The 21,907-nt window shown below is 36.5% G+C and overlaps 1 protein-coding gene across 1 annotated transcript; it reads left to right on the top strand.

Moving 5' to 3' along the window:
• The first annotated feature begins 7,664 nt into the window (after positions 1-7,664).
• Positions 7,665-8,615, top strand: LOC146890798 (olfactory receptor 10A4-like). The gene has a single exon (XM_085679649.2). The coding sequence runs from the start codon at positions 7,665-7,667 to the stop codon at positions 8,613-8,615; it is 951 nt and encodes a 316-aa protein (XP_085535775.2).
• Positions 8,616-21,907: the final 13,292 nt, after the last annotated feature.

The raw sequence follows: 21,907 nt of genomic DNA, 5'->3' as shown, positions 1-21,907 counted from the left end.
CTTCTTAATGTATTTCACAATATAGAAACAGAAGAGTCATTGCCAAACTTTTTTTATGAAGCTACAGTTACCCTGATACCAAAACCACACAAAGAAACAACCAAGAAACAGAATTACAGGCCAATCTTACTCATGAACATCGATGCAAAAATCCTCAACAAAATACTGGCAAACCGATTCCAAGAACACATTAGAAAAATTATCCATTATGATCAAGTAGGCTTCATCCCAGAAATGCAGGGCTGGTTCAACATACACAAATCTATCAATGTAATCTATCATATAAATAAACTGAAAGAAAAAAATCCAAATGATCATTTCATTGGATGCTGAAAAAGCATATGACAAAATTCAACACCCATTTATGATAAAGGTGTTGGAGAGATTGGGGATACAAGGATCATACGTAACTATAATAAAAGCTATTTACAGCATGTCGACAGCTAACATCAAATAGAATGGAGAGAAACTCAAAACAATTCCACTAAAATCAGGAATATGACAAGGCTGTCCACTCTCACCATACCTCTTCAATATAGTGCTTGAAGTTCTAGCAATAGCAATATGACAACATAAGGGGATCAAGTGGATTTGAATTGGAAAGGAAGAAGTTGAACTCTTGTTATTTGCAGATGATATGATAGTGTACATAAGTGACCCAAAAACTCTACCAAAAAACTCCTACAGCTGATAAACACTTTTAGTAATGTGGCAGGATACAAGATCAACTCCAAAAAATAGGTTGCCCTCCTATACACAAAGAATAAAGAAGCAGGGAGGGAAATCCGAGAAACCTCACCTTTCACAATAACCACAAAGAGCATAAAATATCTCGGAATAACTCTAACCAAGGAAGTGAAAGAACTATTTGACAAGAACTTTAAGTCTTTGAAGAAAGAAATTGAGGAGGATACCAGAAAATTGAAAGACCTCCCTTGCTCTTGGATTGGGAGAATCAACATAGTAAAAATGGCAATTGTACCAAGAGCAATCTATAGATTCAATGCAATCCCCATCAAAATCCCATCAAAATTCTTCACAGATCTTGAGAGAAAAATAATCAACTTTATATGGAAAAGCAAAAAACCCAGGAGAGCCAAAACTATCTTATACAATAAAGGAAATTCTGGAGGCATTATAATCCCTGACTTCAAACTCTATTACAGAGCTACAATATTGAAAAGAGCTTGGTACTGGCATAAGAACAGAGAAGTCGACCTATGGAATCGAATAGAAGACCCGGATATTAACCCACAAACCTATGAACACCTGATTTTCGACAAGGGCGCTAAAGGTATGCAATGGAAGAAGGAAAGCAACTTTAACAAATGGTGCTGGCATAACTGGATGTCAACCTGTAGAAGAATGAAAGTAGATCCATATCTATCACCATGTACAAAACTCAAGTCCAAATGGATTAAAGACCTCAACATTAATCTGACCACTTTGAACCTGATAGAAGAAAAAGTGGGAAGTAGTCTTCAAGATATAGGCACAGGAGACCACTTCCTAAGTAGAACCCCAGTAGCACAGACAATAAGAGAAACAATGAATAAATGGGACCTCCTGAAACTGAGAAGCTTCTGTAAAGCAAAGGACACGGTCAGTAAGACAAAAAGGCTACCTTCTGACTGGGAGAAGATCTTCACCAACCCCTCATCAGACAAAGGTCTGATCTCCAAAATATACAAAGAACTTTTTGTTCTTGATTGTACACCAATTGTTGTTGATTTGTACACCAATTTTATTTACTTCTTTTCCTTCCAAATGTCAACACTTGCCTGCAAACACTGACAGAAATGTCCAGTCTGACTCTCAAAAGGGATCTCAGACTGCCACCTGACAACCTTCAGTGAGAAAAATGCCACTCTCCAAGGGTTCAGAGCACAGAGGAAGGCAGTGAATTATGTTTATACCCATTGTTTATAAGAGTGTGGAAATCTCAACTATATCAATGAAATAATGTGTGTGTGTGTGTGTGTGTGTGTGTGTGTGTGTGTTATGCTGGATTATTGCCTCAAGGGACTTGGTGTTTTCTACTGGGACACATAATCCTCCTGACCTCAGTCAGGTGTGGTTCTTTACTGTAACAAATGCTTTTAATGCACAGGTTTAGAGATGAGAATGGGGACAGTGTGAACCCCTTGCATGTTGTATGGAGAGGATGCAAAGAAAGAAGAAGTGGCTGGTCAGATGCAGATCCAATAATCTTCCCTTTTTGTGCTGTGATTAAAGGTATGTGTCACAGTTAAGTTCTCAACAGTGGGCTTAGAGAAAGTGAACTAAAGTATAAAAATGAAAGCATTTTTGAGTTCTCATTGTTATTTCAATAATTATCATCTTCATCTCTGAAGACTGTAACAGTCAACTCACACTCCTGGCTCCTTTGTCAGATAATAGCTGAAGTTCATGGGAAATCAACACATCACTTAACTCTGTGATGTGGAGACACCAGCATTACATAGTACACTGTTATCTAGTAAATTCATCCAAAAATTTCTACTGGGTTTAGTTAAAATGTAACTTAGCTGCATAAATGGCCCTTGGGGAAAGACTATGGAAAACTGGGAAGTTAGGGATAAACTCCTAATAATATTTTCTGAACAATCTACAGAAATAGCATGTACTACTATAGAATTTTAGAAAAAGTGTCTCCATGACGATGAAGATGAATATTACCTGAGAATTTCTGCATCCAGACAGTCCAGTTCAAAATAGTGCCAACAATGTATGGTCCTTTCCTTCGAATCACAGAAGACAAAGAAATACTTAGGGGAAAAACAAAGATGAGAAAAGGAACTGGTTCCACCAATGAACATATCTAATCATGTAGTACCAGTGGACAATGAATCCATTCACCTGGGCTATTCATAAAGCAGAAATATGCAGAGTATATTTACCTTGATGTGTAAGGCATAGAGGAAAGCAAAGTCAGTGAGAAACTAAAGTAATGTCATCTCATTTACCGTATCTTTCCTGTATTGACCCACCACTAAAAACTAAAGTAATGTCATCTCATTTACCATATCTTTCCTATATTGACCGACCACTAAAAACACTCCTCATGATGTCAATCTTCTAAGCCCGGCCAGTGTTTACTGCATACTGTTATTGCACACAGGAGCTGGATAACATTGAAGATCTGTGTATAAGACAGAACTCATAATTGATGGGGAACATATTGCATCACAAATCTATGTGAATGGTTTCATTTTGTTATTGTGATTTGTAGACTGGATACTATAGAGGATAGTTATACAATGTCCCTGACTGCCTCCACAAGAGGCTTCTCAGGGCAGGCAGTTCTGCATTTTAATGAATATTTTACTATATATTCATAGTTGGTTAAAAATTTTTTTCAGCTTAAAGTTGAAACAGTTCAAATTGATTAATTTGAAATTCTACTATAAGAAAATATATGACATTAGAGACAGCCTATTCTGGAGCTTCCTTCTCTCTGAGGAGCCTCAAGATCTCTATGTGGACCTGCATGTGTCTTCATGCAGTACATGAGACATCATTCTCTTTCTATGGGTCATTATGAAAATAGAGCTTTCTGGTATGAGTCTCAAACTGCATCATCTCAGCATCTTGGGGATGATGTCAACTGTTGATGGAGACGTAAGAGCAGTAGAAAATTTAGTCAGGTTTTGCCCCTTTCAATATAATTTCAAATAATAAGGGGTGAATTTTTTACTGATTTCAAATTTTTTACTTATCTTTGTGTGATTTAAGATTTTATTATTTCTAGACAGAATAGCATTTTTAGGTATTATGTTTAAGGTATTTGTAGACCTTCTGATACTCCATTATTTTTAATTTGTCTTTGAACTTTGACAACTAAAAATAATTGAGTATTTTCAGAAGTTTTGCAATAACTTTTTTCATTTGTCCTATAAGTACTAAAAGTATAAAATGATTAAGTGTGCACAACACTTAGGTTGCCAGTATTACTGCCATCCATTTCTTCACAAGGACCACCTCCATTTCCCCAGTCTCCTTTGTCCTTATCACTAATGCAAATGCTTGCACTTGGATGGTTGCTGCAGTTTAAGTGGGATGAGCCTATTTACAAAGGACAGTACTGAAGTTACCAGTTAATAACTACTCAGATATTCTTCTCTACAGCTACATTTTTCCCATTGGTCTCTATATCTATGTAGCTGAGAAAAATGTGTACATCCTTCCAGATGTGGAACTATTTAACAGGTGTACATACACCCGTAAATTTAACTGGCAGATGGTATAACAAACCCTATAGACAAGATCTGTACAATAACAAAAATATTGCTAAGAAGGAGTCAGGGTGCATAAGAAAATATTTTGAGTTAAAAACATGGTAAGTACATAGTGAAACACTTAAAAAATAGGAAAATAAACCATTGCCTTCATTTCTTTCATTTGACCTCATAAAAATTTTAATATTACATGAGAAATACAGATTTTTAGACTATATTTAAAACTATGTTTACAAGTATTTTAATATATGTGCAAAAGAGTCCTAGCAGTATCCTCAGTACAACAGTCATTTTCTTAAGATATGAATGCATTGAGGGTTCATGTGGTCACAGATTCTGTCTTCTGCTCAACAGATCTAAGTTCACTTGTTCTCCACCTTACCATTTCACAACTGTTGCATAGATCAATGCATTTCAAACTGGGCATTTTAAAATAGCCTACAATTGTTTTCCTCAAGGATGTAGGATCCTGATCACATTTTTATTCATGTGTGTATACTTTTTAAACTTTTCCTTTCTCCACAGGGGCAGATTGGTAGAAAACTCATGAACCAGAGATGAAAGTAATGATGGACAATAAGTATCAGGTATCATGATGTGAACTTCCCAGAAAGGTTGCATACACCCGAGTGAATCTATTGTGATTGTTTGCGTGCATATGCACACATGTGGCCATGCCTGGAAAGCTGATAAATCATGAGCATTTGAAAAACTAAATTTTATGAATTATCATCTGAGTCACTAATGCAGAATATGTTACCATAATTTCCTTTATGAAACCAGCAAATTTTACAGCAGACAGTTTGGGCAAATGTGACTTTCTTTTTAACACAACATGGTCTTTCCTAAGGTTTTAATTCACACACCATCGCCCCCAATATTCTGGACCATTGTTCTACTTGGTAAGCATTTGTGTGCACCTCTTCAAGGGCATGTAGATGTGTGTGTGTGGATGTGTGTATGAGAGTGTGTGTGTGTAAGAATATAGCTAGCATGCTTGAACGCAACAATGTGGTAACTCCAATCCCACACTTTTAAATATACCCTGGGCTCTAATATCAGGGTTAATAAACCATGATATCATCGAACACATATAACATAGCATGACCTGATGATATTTGGCTACACCAAGTAAGCAGAGGAGGATAGAAGAGGTCAATGGTATCTCCTGCACTGTCTTTTTCAGGGAAACTGGGATATATTTAGAAATGCTACAGACAACATTTCAAACTGTGGGTATGAGAATCTATACCTCGAAACAACCACAGAATATTAAGGAATATCTCATTAATAAATGATAACCAGACACAGGTATGGTGGTACATGTCTTTAATCCAAGCACTCAGAGAAGGCAGAGGTAGTTGGATCTCCGTGACTTTAAGGCCAGCCTTAAATGTGGTGATTTCCAAGCCATGTTTGTTACCATGCCCTATTTCAAAAATAGTAATAATCAGATTTAGAGAAAAACCCTCCACTTGAGTGTTTCAAAAAGGGTGAGACAGAAGTTTGGAGAATATAAGGTGCAACAATGGGCAGAATATACAGGCAACCAGAGCAGAGTTAAACACTAAAACTTCCTTTGTTTACACATGAGGGTATACCCAAATGGTAAAGGGGTTGGATGTAGTGCTAAACAAGAGTAAATAAGGAAAATCTCATATGGTGCCTACTTTTGAGGCTATAAACTGAAAGAATTTGGCAAGGAATCATTACCAGAAAGGTAAATACCATCAAAATAATTGCAGTCCAAAGCATCCACACTAGAGGGTGTTACCAACTGGAGCAGAGGAAAGAAACAGAAATTGGAATGAGATTCCAGCAGGGGACAAAGCTGTGTTGGTACTGAACTTTTCATCGGGTAAAGAATCAAGGAATCACCAGCCTGGGAAAACACTGTGTTTACTAAAAATGTGAGTGGTTTGACAGAATTGAAATTCAAAATTCATTTAGGAAATGTGTAAAATAAAGGTTTCAGCCAGGTTTTGCCTGGGCCCTTGCTGGTAATCCCAGAACTCTGAGAACTTGGGCAGTGGCTGGGGATAGGCGTTGGGCACAGCAGAGAAGCTGATTTTGTGAGCAGCCTGGGTTACATAGCAAGACCCAGCGTCATCTTTTCTTTGTTTTGTTTAAATTAATTTTTAGCAACCTGATTCAAAGATTTTCATGAACCAAATTTTAATCTTATATCCTTTACTTAGCAAACATAGTCTGATAAAAATAGGAAATGCCAAGGAAAAAGACCTAGCTGCCAAGATGAGGTTCTCACACAGATTTGACATAATGAATGGAGGTGCTCCTGAAGGCCTGGTCCTTCTCAGCTCTTACTTATGTTCTTAAGAATCTTTTCTGACCACCTCATCTACATGGCCAGTGACAAGGACACGCCCTAGCTTTATGCAATTTGGCAGTGATTAGTTTGTTGGATGATTATTTAATTTTACTTTTACACCACTAAAATAGTATTTCTAAAGGTATTTAATACTTAATAGTATTACTTATTAGTGGTTGGAACTGAATATCAACAATAGTGAGTGTGAAATAGTCAGACTCAGTTCTTACCAAGTAAATGGTTAAGTGACAGCAAGTGGTGACAAGAACGAGGAAACAAGGATAAATTTGAAAAGACCTTTGCTTGCTAGCATTGACAACAGACTAAAGAAGCCTAAAGGGCAATTGATCATCACTCTACCTTTACTCTTTGTGAATTCAGTATCACTCTGTAATCCAAATTAGCATTGAACTCACAGTGACTTTTTGCCTTAGCCCCTCCCCACCCCAGTGCTTGGGAGTAAAGGACATTCCACCTTTCCCAGATAATATTTTGCCTTTAATGCTTGACAAACAAGAATATATTGGAAAAATGACCTAGTAGTGTTAATAGGGAAAGGATTTAGTTTGAAAAACTTATGAGGGTAAATGGTAGATTCTGATTTTTTTTTAAAAAAATTCAACTAACAGATTTCAAATTTAACTGCAGCTCTAAAATTAATAAAATGTCGTGAGGAGAAATGGTTCAGTGAGCAGTGTGTTTGCTGTACAATTGCCAGGAACTGAGATTGTATCCCCAGTGACCATGAAAGACTAGGAAATTCAGCATATATATGAATTCCAACACGATGGGTATGAGAAGCAAAACCAGACAGATCCCCAGTCCAGTCTAGGAAAAACAAGTGTCTGCAGGTTAAGTAGCAAACCTTGTTACAAACAAAAAGATGAAGTGAAGATTAATCAAGAAAAATACTTGAAATTGGTATGTGAAATATACAAGTATTCGCATTACAAAATTACACACACACACACAAACACACACACACACACACACACACACACACACACACCCATGCAAGAGAGAGAGAGAGACAGTCTGAATAATTTCCCCCATCTGTAAGAATCCTTCTGACGATTTGCTCTTCTCTCTTCCAGGAGATGAGTGTCAATTGCTCCCTGTGGCAGGAGAACAGCTTGTCTGTCAAACACTTTGCATTTGCCAAGTTCTCTGAGGTCCCTGGAGAGTGCTTCCTCCTGTTCACCCTCATCCTCCTCATGTTCTTGGTATCACTGACAGGCAATGCACTCATAGCCCTTGCCATCTTTACCAGTCCAGCCCTGCACACACCCATGTACTTTTTCCTGGCCAACTTGTCTCTCCTGGAGATTGGCTACACTTGCTCTGTCGTTCCCAAGATGCTGCAGAGTCTTGTGAGTGAGTCCCGAGGGATGTCTCGGGAGGGTTGTGCCACACAGATGTTTTTCTTCATATTCTTTGGAATAACTGAGTGCAGTCTATTGGCAGCCATGGCTTTTGAGCGCTGCATGGCCATATGCTCCCCACTCCACTATGCAGCCCGAATGAGTCGTGGGGTATGTGCCCATTTGGCAATGGTTTCATGGGGAATGGGATGCATAGTAGGGTTGGGACAGACCAATTTTAATTTTTCTTTGGACTTCTGTGGGCCCTGTGAGATAGACCACTTCTTCTGTGACCTTCCACCCCTCCTGGCACTTGCCTGTGGAGACACATCCCAAAACGAGGCTGCCTTCTTTGTGGCGGCAGTCTTCTGCATATTCAGCCCATTTTTACTGATCATTTCCTCCTATGTCAGGATACTGAATGCATTGCTGATGATGCCTTCACCTGAGGGACGCCATAAAGCTCTCTCTATCTGTTCCTCCCACCTACTTGTAGTCACACTCTTCTATGGCTCAACATCTGCCACCTATTTGAGGCCCCAGGCTAGCCAATCACCGGGAATGGATAAACTCTTGGCCCTCTTCTATACAGCAGTGACATCCATGCTGAACCCCATCATCTATAGTTTACGGAACAAAGAAGTCAAAGCAGCACTGAGGAGAACTCTGGGTCTGAGAAAGTTCTGATGATGAATAGGCAACTGCAGCAGTCAAGAATCACAAAGAGTTGCTCTTTGAGAAGGCTGCAAAGCCTGCCCAAGTAAACAAACAAAACCTGGTGTGCTCTTCCGGGCTGTTTTATAAGAATCTTTAACAACCATCTTTTTAGAGTATTGTTTTTACTCAGCACTATTTTTTAATTGCAAATAATGGAAAAGTGTTTGCTACTGAAGAATTTTGGTAGGTTAGCCCAATACTTAAATACATTTGTCTAGATGGTGTTTAAATCACCTGATGACATCCAATAAGTCTTGAAAATTGTCTGTATACATTCTTGGCCACTGCCCAGCCCCTCAGACACCTGTGACTTCTGAATTTACACAAATTCTCACATTTCACTTAATTCCTTAATAATTCTAAGAAGAAGGGTATTTTCTCTCATAAATTTCTTTAAATTCTTCAGGTGTAATTATAGGCACATTGACTAGAATTAAGTAGTTCTTTCATGAATTTTGCTTATAAAACTTATAAACATCCCAATAAAGCAAACTCTCAACATTTGAAGCTATATTCTACAAACAAAGAAAAAGTATGAGAAACAATTGTCAATTATTTTCTGTTATGTAAATGTTTTTAAAGAAAGTACTAGCGATATTACAGAATAAAATAAAATAAAATTCACTGGTATATTTGTAAGATTTTCTAAATTTATATATGTGCAGATGAATCTTGACTCATACATTTGGAGATCCTACAACAAATTACTTCTAAGTCATCTCAGCTTGATACGCTACAATTCCATGTTCCTCAGCACATGCAAACTCATTGCATTGGTTTGGAACAGCTAGTTCTCAGGGCTGTGATGTATTCACATTTGCTCCGTGCACCATTAGGTCAGTCCACACTCCAGGTTTTGATCACCCATGGCCTTGAATTGAGAAGCAGAGAAGTAGCTTCTCCTATATTATATGATTGCTAGGTGAGTAGAAGTAAAGAAGTCCAGCCAGGTGATTGTCAACATAGTTTCAAATAAACACACATATAAAATATATACATTTTATGCCTTATATAAGTATTGAAAAGATGAAGAGGAAGACTGAAATGGCAGAAATATCTTTTGGGTGATACTAGTCAGCATTCCACCTGTGTCTTCTGCCTGCATGAGATGGATCTACAAGTGACACAAGACTAATGTTACTAAACTAAAATTTTACATTGACTAATGTAAAATGTCAGCTAGTGTCAGATAGGCTGATTCTGGTTGTCTTCACTAAGGAGAGAAACCAGAGCGTCTTGGAGCAGTGGTAGGTTCATTTCAAAGACAAGACAAAAAAAAAACACCTTGGAAATCATGAAGTAAAAATGTTGAGGACAAAATGCATAGAAGATGTAGTATGCTGAAAAGACAGATGACAACATAAAGGAACTCTCAAGTTCTTTCTGAAGACTGAAGCAATTTGAGCAGCAAAACAGTTAAGGTGGAAGTTGTTATAATCCACAAAATAAAATGAATATTTTGAGTCTCTATGTACTTAATGAAAGAAAAATAAAATTCCAATTAAGTGTGGCTAATATTTGAAGGACATAAACATTTAGCATTACACTAAAACTGCAGTGCTGACTGTTGCTGGTCTGATTCACCAAAGTAGAGGGGCAATAAACATCCACACCTCAGCCTCGGTGTTCCCATTCTGCGAATATGCAGTAAGGGCCATTGGGGCAGAGTGTTGAGAAAAAATTCACTGATACGGTAAAATCAATGCCTAAAGTTTGGAAGAGACACAGAATATCTCCATAGTCTTAAGTATTTCTCCCATGACTTCTATTACAAAAGAAGACCCTTTAAGAGGAAATACAAATGGAAACTACTTTAAAATAATCTCATTGCCTACTGAAAAGAGCTCCTTAACCAAGTGATTAAGACACCACATACTGTCCCTAATGCTGAACTAAGATAAGCAAAGCAGGAAGCACTTCTGTGGTATTTGTGCTAAATATACACAATCTCAACCTAAAAGAGAGAAATCACTAGACAATCCCAAATTCAGAGACATTCTAGCAAATAACTGATGATTTCTCTTCAAAGGTACGGTCACAGAAGAGAAAATACTAATGAAGCATCACAAATTGGAACAGATTAAGATATATAACTAAATGCCAACTTGAATTCTGGATTGTATCCCAGAATTAAAGATATACAGTAGCAGAAACACTGCTGAGTTATAGTTAGGTTAACATCTCATGGGACTTATAGTATTGTACTTTCCAATTTTCTGATCTTGAAATTTAGTATTATAGATTATAGAATATAAAATTTGGTAATTGGGATAAGATATAAAACCTCAGTACTGTTTCCTGTAAACTAAGTCTGTTTTACTTGTACAGTTTTTAATTCCTTCTTTAAAAAAAATCAAAAATCATAGTAAAATGGCATCTGCAAGTAATTATCAGGTATGCTTAGTGCCTGAAAAGATGTCTAGAAAATCCTGCAACTGTTCATTTGGTCATGAATTTGGAAATCTAGAACAACATTGAGAGTGCAGACGTCAAGGGAATAGGTCATGTTCAAAAATAAAACATCCTCCAGCTGCCAACTTTTCAAAGCTAAAAGGATCCCTTATATGTATCATACCATTGCATGTTACAAACAAGAAAATTAAATGTGAGATTCTTACAAAGAGCATTCATATGATATAGAAAATATAACGCTCACTAAGAGCAAGTATTTCTTTGTAAAATGCATGGAGAAAAATAACTAGAGAAGTACAAAACCAAAGAGCAAAGCGGCTAGGGTGTATGGATTTTGCATGATTTTATGGAATAGTGCCTGCAAAATATATGAAATGAAGTCTGTAAAAACAAAATAAACTAATCAGAAGCTACACTATTTACTACAATACTTAAGACAACATAATAAACATGTAGGAAGTATTAATTTTTCAGCTTATATGGGTATACTAATGCTTATTAATTTGTATATGTTTTAAATATTTAAGATGAATAGATTTTAAATGATTCAGATAATCACCATTTTTCATGTATTTAGTTGTCCCAAAACATCAATGAAATGTTTATTTAAATGTGATTATCAGTATAAATATTAATATAAATCAAATTATGTCAACCAAGGAATGCCATTATTTTTGAGTATTTTTTGTGTTATGTGTGAGAGTGTTTTACCTGCATGTAATCTGTGCACCACCTGCATGTCTGGAGCCTCGGTGGCCAGAAGAGGGTGTCAGATCCCTTGGGACTGAAGTTACAGAGAGTTGTAAGCTGTCTCATGGAAGCTGGGTCTCTGGAAGAGTAGCCTGTGCTCTTAATCACTGAGTCATTTATCCAGCTCCAAGAAACGTTATTTTTTATAGATACAGTGCCTAAACTAATCTATATTTTCAATAATCCATTTTTCTTCTCCAGTGTGATAACTTAATTTTAAATACCTACACAACTGTCTCTTATGTTCATGTAGAGTTAGGTATCTGCACTTAAGTTATCCTTTTGTATTAACCTCTGTGTAAAACGTTTTTTAAACTCAGTATTTAGGAAATAGCATCATGTAAATATGAGAGGTCAATAAGGAAATGTTTTGTAAGTAAATATTGTGAATATTTAGGCAAAAAAATGTGAATATATTAAATTTTTAAAGAGGCCAAAAATCACTACACAGATTATTACAAAAGATGCAATCTTTTTATTCAACATGAAGAAAAATCATCTTACACACTTTTAAGTTATATCATGAAGGAATGTGTTATATGAATGATAAATAGACAATTTTATTGTTCTAAAGCTCTATTTATTGAAAACTTACACAGTGAAAATTAGTGACAATGCTTAAACTTGCATTTATGCATTTTGTTGTGGAGTCAATATTTAGATGTAAAGGCTGATGAAAACAGCTGTTTCAGACTCCCAAAGGATTCCTCAAGGAGTTACCTGTTGTCTTACCTGTGTCTTCCTTTCTTTATTTGGAATGAAGACTCATCTCCTTTACAGCCTCTTCTGTGAGTAAGGCTGATTTGTTTTGTTTTGTTTTGTTTTGTTTTGTTTTGTTTTGTTTTGTTTTTCGAGACAGTTTCTCTGTAGCTTTGGAACCGGTTCTGGAACTAGCTCTTGTAGACCAGGCTGGCCTCGAACTCACAGAGATCCACCTGCCTCTGCCTGCCAAGTGCTGGGATTAAAGGCATACACCACCACTGCCTGTCCGAATGAGACTGATTGATCAGAAAATGAAAAATGAATAAGTGAGTCTAACCCAGAAGGCCCTGATCAAAAAGATAAGGATGAATATTTCCAAATAAGACGGTTAGTGGATGCTTCCTCATAGATATTAACTTGACATAAAATGTAAAGAGAAAACCCGCTTCTTAGCATACTACCACATACAGGACCATAGTAGAAGTAGAAGACGTTCTCAAGTGATCTAAAATCTTCTACACCTATGATCAAAACTGCGCCTCCATGAAGTTGAAAATCTATTTCTATGACATGAAAATCAATTCATCCCTGGCAGTTTTGTCACCTGTCAGTCACTAGAGAATTAGTCAAGGCTTATGAATGACACACATACCAGTTTTAATTTCTTCACAGAATTTTTAAAAGAACCTTAAGAGAAATTATATAACATGCCCAAAAGGAAATAAAAGAATTTAAAGTAGCTAGTATCAGGATGTTATTAAAATTTTCTGCCTACTTTTGTTTAGGTATTCTTGGCTATTCCTACAATAAATAAAAAGAAAAGACATAGTTATATACTGTCTGCCGATTCCCAAAGTCTGATACATTGTGCGAGATTGTCTTATTTTTCCCTAACTTGGATCTCTGATCACCAACTCTTTTCTTGCCCAATTAACTTTTTTTTTTATTTCTCAAGGAGTAGATTAGAGAATTAAGTGAGGATATCACTGAAGGAACAGAACAAACTTTATTTTAAGAAAGAACTCCATTTTAGACAGGACCTAACGAGGGTCGTGAATGCAGCCCAGCAAAGTCATAAATACTTCCAAGAAACTGTGCCTGCCTTGGTCAAAGTGACCCACCAGGGTGTCCAAACAACATCTGCTTACTTCAAGCTTCCTTGTAGGTATCTGATTAACCACTGTTTTAAAATTCCTGTGTGTTGACTGTCACTGTTTTGAAATTCCCCTGTACCCCCAACTAATGAATTCAAAAGTTGTATACTTTTACCAAACACAAAATGCCAAGGCTTTTGTCACCCCGCTTGCGGTTTTTCCCTTTAAAAACCACTTACCCTAAGGCCTTGGGGCTATTTCCCACCACCTGCTGTGTTGATGTATTGGATTACAGTTCAAGCTATCTTAAATAAACCCAAACGTGTTTGCTTCAGATACCAACTCTGTGGTGGTCTCTTTTGGGGGCCCTGTGATGCAGGCATATCACAGTGAGAAATTGTTTATACTTGCATGCACTTGCTTTTGGGTGCATATAAACAGAACTTTGTGTTCCAAAGAACAAAAGCAAGACCATCTAATGGGATGCACTGATCCCAAAAGCTTTCTTCCTGTCGTCCATTGACTTTAAAGTCACACTCCTAACAATGCCAGCAATAACTGAATAACTGCTAGAGTTATCACTACCTAGCTTTATTAGTTATTCACTAAAGTGAATGTTGAGACATATTTTTCCTTGGCATGTTGTATCCATTCAAGCAATTTGGAAAATCAAAGTGCCCTGAATTGTGAACACCACAAAACCACAGATCCAAGCCAAGGCAAACAGGTGCCAGAGAAACTTTGAGTATATAACAACCCCATAGTGTAGGGGTCACCAGATATCATTGACAGGGTCATAGGCCATGATTTTCAGCAGGACACCCTCTGTGGAGCCCAGTCCCAGAACAATGTAGAGACGGATCTTACAGACAGCATAACTGATTGTCTCCACCGGGTCCTTGAAATTCTAAGCCATCTGGGGGACAAACTTGTCATGAAACATAGGTCTAGGAAGGAGAAATTGGAGAAGGAGCAGTACACAGGTGTGTGGAGTTTGGAGTTCAAAAGTGGCACAAGTATGATCATTTTGTTTTCTGAAGTGTTATGATATTAATGCAAGAGAGGGCCAGAAGAGCTGAGGGCAGGCAGGGCTGGGCATAGGAGCCAGGTAGAGTGAAACACGCTGGGCTGCTGAAATTGGACCCAGTCATTTTTTGAGTCATCTTTCTTGGTGATTCTGATTTTATTCTTTAAAGAAGAAATTCAGATAATATAACCAATCGAGAAGAACAAGCAGGTTAAACTAGTTTGGGAAAACACAGATGTAAAATAATACACAAAATTTAAAGACCCATTACATGAAATAAGAGGTATATGGAAATTGTGAAAACAGCAAATGCAAAATATATATGCTAGATTCATATAAAGACATGATTGATAGAGATTATACTGAAGATAAAGATTGCTTTTGGTAGGATGGGTAGTTTCAGAATACTAACTCTACCAATCCATAAACGTGGAAGGTCTTTCGATCTTCTGCTAACTTCTTCAATTTCCTTCTTCAATGTCTTAAATTTTTCATTGTAGAAATAATGCATTTTATTAAGCTTATTCCAAGATATTTTTAAGACTACTGTGAATAATATTTTTCCTGATTTCTTTCTCAGTATGTTTGTCATCTGTATAGAGGAAGAATACTAATTCTTGCATGTTAATTTTGTGTCCAAACTCTTGGAGAAACGGCAGTCAGTTATAAGACTTCTCTAGTAGAGTCTTTAGAGTCTTTTATTTATCAAGTAATATCATTTGTAAATAGATATATTTTGACTTATTTTCTGACATATATAATCTTGATGGCCTTCATTTGTCTTATTGATCTTGTTAAAATTTTAAGCACAATATTGAACAGGAAATAAGAGACTAGACATCCATGACTCTTCTGATTTTATTAGAAATAATTGGAAGTTCCTGGTAGTGGAAAATTTAGTTTTCTTTAAGGATGTGTCCCCTTGAAACATGCTCCAGTGAATGGTTGCACATCCTGGAATATACAATCAGCACTAGTTGGGCTGGGTGGGTTTTAAGAACATGTGAACACTTAGATTTTAAGAACATTTAGGTGCATATAAACTTGGTGGTAAATATGGAAGAAATTAAAAGAAACTCAATATGATTAAAATGTAATGTATGAAATTTCAAAGAATTAATAAAATTGTGTATTAAACATAAAACATTCCAAGCTGTGTAACAATGTCATATAGAGATCATCCATGTGATCCCTGTGGACAAACAGTGAGCTGAAAACAAAATAATGACTACAGGTGTAGACCGTGTGAAATGAACAGGATAAAGGCATACAGCAAAAATATACATATAATAAGCAAGATTTTGAGACAGATCTAAGAGAAAGGGTTTAGAAGCACATGCAGTAACATTAGTCATAATTTTAATTAGGAGTAGTTATATATAACTCTTAATATTAATTTTATTTTGAAATTAATTACTAAAGCTGGATGAAGTAATAACATTGTGGAAATGTTGATAGTCTTTCATTTTCGGTTCTTTTTTTCTTTTTTTTTTCGAGACAAGGTTTCTCTGTGTAACAGCCCTAGCTGTCCTGGAACTAGTTCTTGTAGACCAGGCTGGCCTTGAACTCACAGAGATCTGCCTGTCTCTTCCTTCCTAGGGCTCGGATTAAAGGTGTGAGCCACCACCACCCAACTAAGGAAATGTTGGTGATCATTCTTAAACAATTCAATGGTCTTTTCAAACTATATAGATTGAATAAGTATAGTTTAAACTACGGATTAACAAAGATTAAAAACATAATAATGAAAATATATTTCCTAAATTTTAATTTTAGAACACGCCAGTGGCTATAACTATTTGATTAATTATTTGATGTAAATAATCATCCTATAATCCAAAGAAAACTTTCCAAAAAAGCTGTATAATTTTCCTTCAAACATCCTAGTTGGAATGTAAATACCATCCCAAGACTTAGACCTTCCAAGTTGAATTCAGTTATGAAATGGTCCATTTTGACAAGAAGATGTGCCTTATTTTCTTTGGTACAATGGAAATACTAAAATGCATGCTGGAAATACCTCAAGAAGAAATAGTTACAAGATCTAGTATGATAGTTTTCCATCGCTTTACTTGATGATTACCTTGCTGGAAAGGTGCTGGCCCCAGTCCTCTGTTACCCCAGAACTGGCAATGGCTTTATATATCTAAGCACATTTCTGTTGTGTAAAAGCAATAATAGTGCAGTGAGAGAATTAACAAACTACTGGAATAAAGACAATGGACAACGGCCCTCATACACTTATTTTATTCCATATCCTCACATACGCTTTCCTCATCCACTTAGGTATCCATGATTCACTCACATTTTCCAAGGAGACTTAATGGTGAAATTCTTTCCTCTTCATTCCCATATGTTTTAATTGAGTAGGGGTGGGGTGATTTTGCATGCTAAAAAAGAAAGTAATCAATTTCACATGAATCCCAATAAAGTACTCTGTTATATGCAAAAACAAAATACTTTGTTCATTATAAAGAGAAACTAGCAATGGGTTTACTTAGATTTTTTTTATTAGATTTAAAAATAAAACAATCCAAATTCCTACTCCCTCTCTTCCTCCCATTACCTGCACACACGCTCCCGCTCCACCCCCTTCAATCCTAAGAAAGGGTAAGGCATTTTGCATTGTGGAAGGTCCAAGGCCCTCCATACTATATCTAGGCTGTGCAAGGTATACATCCAAAGAGAACAGGATCCCAAAAAGCCAGTACATGCTGTAGAGATAAAGCCCAGTGCTCCTGCCAGTGGTTCCTCAGTCTGCCCCAGCCATACAACTGTCAACCACATTCAAAGAGACTAATTTGGTCCTATGCTTGTTCCTTCTCTGTCTATCTGGAGCTGGTGAGCTCCCATTAGCTTGGGTAGACTGCTTCAGTGGATGAACACTTCATGGTCTTGATCTCCTTGCTCAAATTCTCAAATTCATTCCTTCTACTCTTCAACTGGACCTTGGGAGCTCAGTCCAATGCTCCGATGTGGAGCTCTGCCTCTGTTTCCATCTATTGTTGAATGAAGCTTCTATGGTGATATTTAAGATAATCATCAGTCTGAATACAGGGAAAGGTCAGTTTGGGCACCCTCTCCTCTATTGCTTAGGGTCTTAGCTGGGTTCATCCTTGTGGATTCCTGGGAGTTTTTCTAGAGCCAGGTTTCTTGCTAAGCCCATAATGGCTTCCTCAATCAAGATATCTCTTTTCTTGCTCTCATATCTGTCCTTCCTTCATCTCGACTATCCCATTCCCTCAATTTCTTCTCAACCTTCCCCTGCTCCCCTCTTCTTCCCCTCTTTCCCTTCCTTTTACCCCCTGCCCCCATGCTCCCAATTTTGTCAGGCAATCTTTTCTGTTTCCAATTTCCGGGAGGGTCCATATTGGTTTTTCTTTGGGTTCACCTTATTTAGCTTCTCTAGGATCATGAACTATACGCTCAATGTCCTTTGTATATAGCTAGTATCCACTTATGAGTGAGTACATACCTTATTCAGTTTTAGGGGGTCTGGGTTACCTCATGCAGGATAGTGCTTTCTAATTCCATTCATTTGCATGCAAAATTCAAGATGTACTTTTTTTTACCACTGAGTAGTACTTTAAGGTGTAAATATGCCACACTTTCTTCATCCATTCTTCAGTTGAGGGATATATAGGTTGTTTTCAGGTTCTGGCTATTATCAATAATGCTGCTATGAACATAGTGGAACAAATACTTTTGTAGTATGATTGAGCATCTTTTGGGTATATTCCCAAGAGTTGTATTGCTGGATCTTGAGGTAGGTTGATTCCCAATTTTCTGAGAAACCACCATACTGATTTCCAGAATTCTCCTACTCTGCTTGTACTACCTATACTTTTACCTGGCTACTGGCCAATCAGTGTTTTATTAAACCAATATGTGTGGCAAATCATTGCACTGTGCAAAAGCATTATCCATCAGCAACATAAAAATAGTTTCATATTTTTTCTCTTTGGTCCCTTTAGTTCTTTTTCTCCTCTCTCTCCCTTTATATCTCTTTCTCCAGTGTAAATGGATACTACTCATTCATTTCCTGACTGCTCAGACCTAAATAATCACACTGAAACTACAGTAATTACAACACTCTTAACTACCGAGCCATTTTTCCATCTCCCTTCTCGTTTTTAAAAACATACATATAACCTATTGAATCCAGTTAGAGTTGCCTGGATACATACACATATGCAATGGGTTCCTGACTGCAACCTGAGAAACTTACTAGGGGCCCCACCCCAGAGAAAAATGACTTTCCCTGTGCAGAAATAGACTTTTTGTAGCTTCTTAGGCAGAAGCAGGGTCTTTTGAGCTCTCCTGACCATCCATGCTGAAATATTGATTAGATTGAGCCTGTGCAGATTTTGTGTAGCAACCACAGCTATTGAATTACTGAGTGTAGTTGTCTGTCTTAAATAGAAGAGACTGTTTCACATCTGTTTTCCCCTACTTCTGTCTCTTACAATCATTAAGCTTCCTCTTCCATGGCATTCCCTGAGCCTTAGTATAGGTAAAAGTGATGAGTACTCTACAGTAAGTCTTTCCACTGTAAACACTGTGTTTCTTTACGTTGGCTTCTATGTAATGAACCAAGATGGTTCTCTAAGGCAGGATAGGTTATGTACTAATCTCTGCATGAAGAATATGTATTTAGAAAGCACTTGTATACTATATCAATTTATTAAAATAATGATAATATGTTCTTCCCTGGGATCCATGACCTATCTTATGATGGATTCTTGGGCAAATTGACAGTACTAGGCATAAGCCTAGTAGAGTAAGTCTTACATCTAATCAGACAGATTTTGGCTATCTCCCAAGACATTGTACCACTGTTGTACCAATGGGCAACCCTTCCAGCTAAATAATTATTGTACTTCACAGAGTTTACAAGTTAGTAGGACTGTTGTTACCCTTACTCTAATGATAATGTGCCTAAATCCTTTTGAAATTATAAAATATGGCTATCATGGAGAAAATTTCTGGTTACTCACTGGATTTCCCCGTGCCCTAAGATCAAAGTGTGTGGTATCTTCAACAATGGGTTTTTACCTTCAAATTCTGGTAGACAACTAAATTAAATGTCAATAGTGTGTGTTGTTTTGGAAGCCAACAACTCAAAAGAAGGTACCCACACCTGGGACTAGTTTTTTGTTTGACAGACTATGGTTTCTGAAAAGAGCAGTATACCTTTGATTATCTGTTATAAACTTTTACAAATATCCACAAAAACAATGCTTAATGCAAAATTAACAAATTTTTAAGTTAGATTTATATAACAATAAAATAACTTGGTATACTAAAACTACTCAATTCTCCTTTTCCTTTGAATTATGAATTTAGAAATACTCAAAATTGAACATGCTGTCTTTTCTTTTGAATTATGATCAGCAATTAAATTATTAATTTATAAACTCATGAGTTATTCTGAGAATTCTACTATGGCTATTTATATTCTGACAGCAGTGAACTTCATAAATGTATTTGGAAAAACTGACAAAATACTAGCATCTGAAACAGAAATAAATAATCATTGTTGGGTGAAATAAATGTGAGTCCAAGATTTCATTTTCCTGACACTAAGATTTGACAACCTGACAATCACCAATTGTTCTAATATAGTCAATATTACTGCTCAGAACTACATACAGGAGTGCTCACTTTAATACTTGTCTTACAATGAAGTATTTTCCTCTTACTAATTTCCTCATATTAATTCTCAGCCATAAAATTATCACAAATATGTTTGAAAAGTAAAGAACACAGGCACATTTTTATTAGTTTGATTTATCTGACTACATCCTACTATATTAATTTACACATTCACAAATTGCAATTTATTAGTTTGTATATTCACACATAACATATTAAGGGACACCTGTAAGTATTTGTTACTGAATAAATTAGAAAAACATCTTCATCAGGCATCACTCTTCTATGTTCTGTTTTTTCAAACCTAAAACCTAATTTCCTAAAATAAATCTTTGAAAAATCTAAAGACTTGAATAAGTACTATATGCAAACTCTCTCCATGACATATTTAAAAAGACAATCTATGTTAGACCCTAAGTTAACCTGTAAGCCCCACCTGTCCCATGTGCCCAAGGACCAGGTAACTTCTTGGAATTCTGGGAGTTGTAGTTCTTGAAAAATAACAACAAAGCCTTATGGGAAAGTATGATGGAAACTTTCCAGGTGATGGCCTGAACTAAATCTTTTGTGGTCAGTGTTAAACATTTTAATAAAACCTTCTTTAACTTGGCCAAAATGGTAGAACTAGTTTTTCTCAATTTTAGGATTAAAAATTAGTCGACTTCCTTAGTCATCAGAGGAGTACAAATAAAGATTGCAGTTGATACCCTTTGCACGCTACCAAAAATGACTAAAATTAAAAGGGCAGAAAGTGCTGGGTGTGACCCAGATGCTGGGTATCTGCCTGCACAGTGTAAATGTGGAGTGCACTGGAGGATACACTCGTTTCCACAGATCCATCAACTCTGGATGCATGCATATTTTGTGACTAAACAATCCTGTGCCTAAAGATTTTATCAAAATAATTAATGTTTTATTTCCCCAAAAATACATGCAGAAATATCCAGAGCAGCATTCTCTATTAAATATGGACCTCCAAAACAAAATAATAACTACTAGCACCATTATAAATAAGTGGTCCATGATTTATTAAAATTACAAAATTCAGTGTGGGTGGAGGTTGTACTCTGCTGTTAATTTGAGTCAAAATGAATGATTCCCATAAAGATAGCGTTGAATTAGTGCAGAGACAAAATAGCAACACAAAATTTTGCTTGCACCTGGTTAAATTCATAGTAATAGTTACACAGGGCCTGGCAAAACATATGCAAATCTGGTAGGATTTATATGAAGAAAGTATTTAGTAATACATTTAGTTATGGCTAAATGAATTTGATATTTTCTGCACAGTAAGCATGTACATACATATATGCTGAATAAATTACTGATGGAAATTTAGCATAGAAACAGCTGATTTTTTAAATTATATATAAGTGGGTTGTGAATATAAAAGGTACTACCTTTGGGTTTTTTCCTTATACTTAAATAATTTTGAAAGATCAGAAAAGCAACATAATCTGCTTATGAATGACCTTCTGGAAAGTTCAGCTTTGAATGCATTATATAGCATGAGATTAATTGCCATAATGGAAGATCTGTGTCCCTGGGACCTTTCCAGCACAGTGCCCTCTATTCTTGTATAATCTCTTTTGGATTTCTGGTCTTCAGAGAATTACACCCTC

Source organism: Myodes glareolus, chromosome 18 (assembly GCF_982192425.1).
Source record: "Myodes glareolus chromosome 18, mMyoGla1.1, whole genome shotgun sequence".
NCBI lineage: Eukaryota > Metazoa > Chordata > Mammalia > Rodentia > Cricetidae > Myodes > Myodes glareolus.
Note: the sequence above shows the minus strand (reverse complement) of the source record. Positions and strands in the feature narration are given on the sequence as shown.

Excerpts from the sequence above, each read along its gene's own strand:
- LOC146890798 (XM_085679649.2), top strand. The coding sequence starts at position 7,665 with ATGAGTGTCAATTGCTCCCTGTGGCAGGAGAACAGCTTGTCTGTCAAA.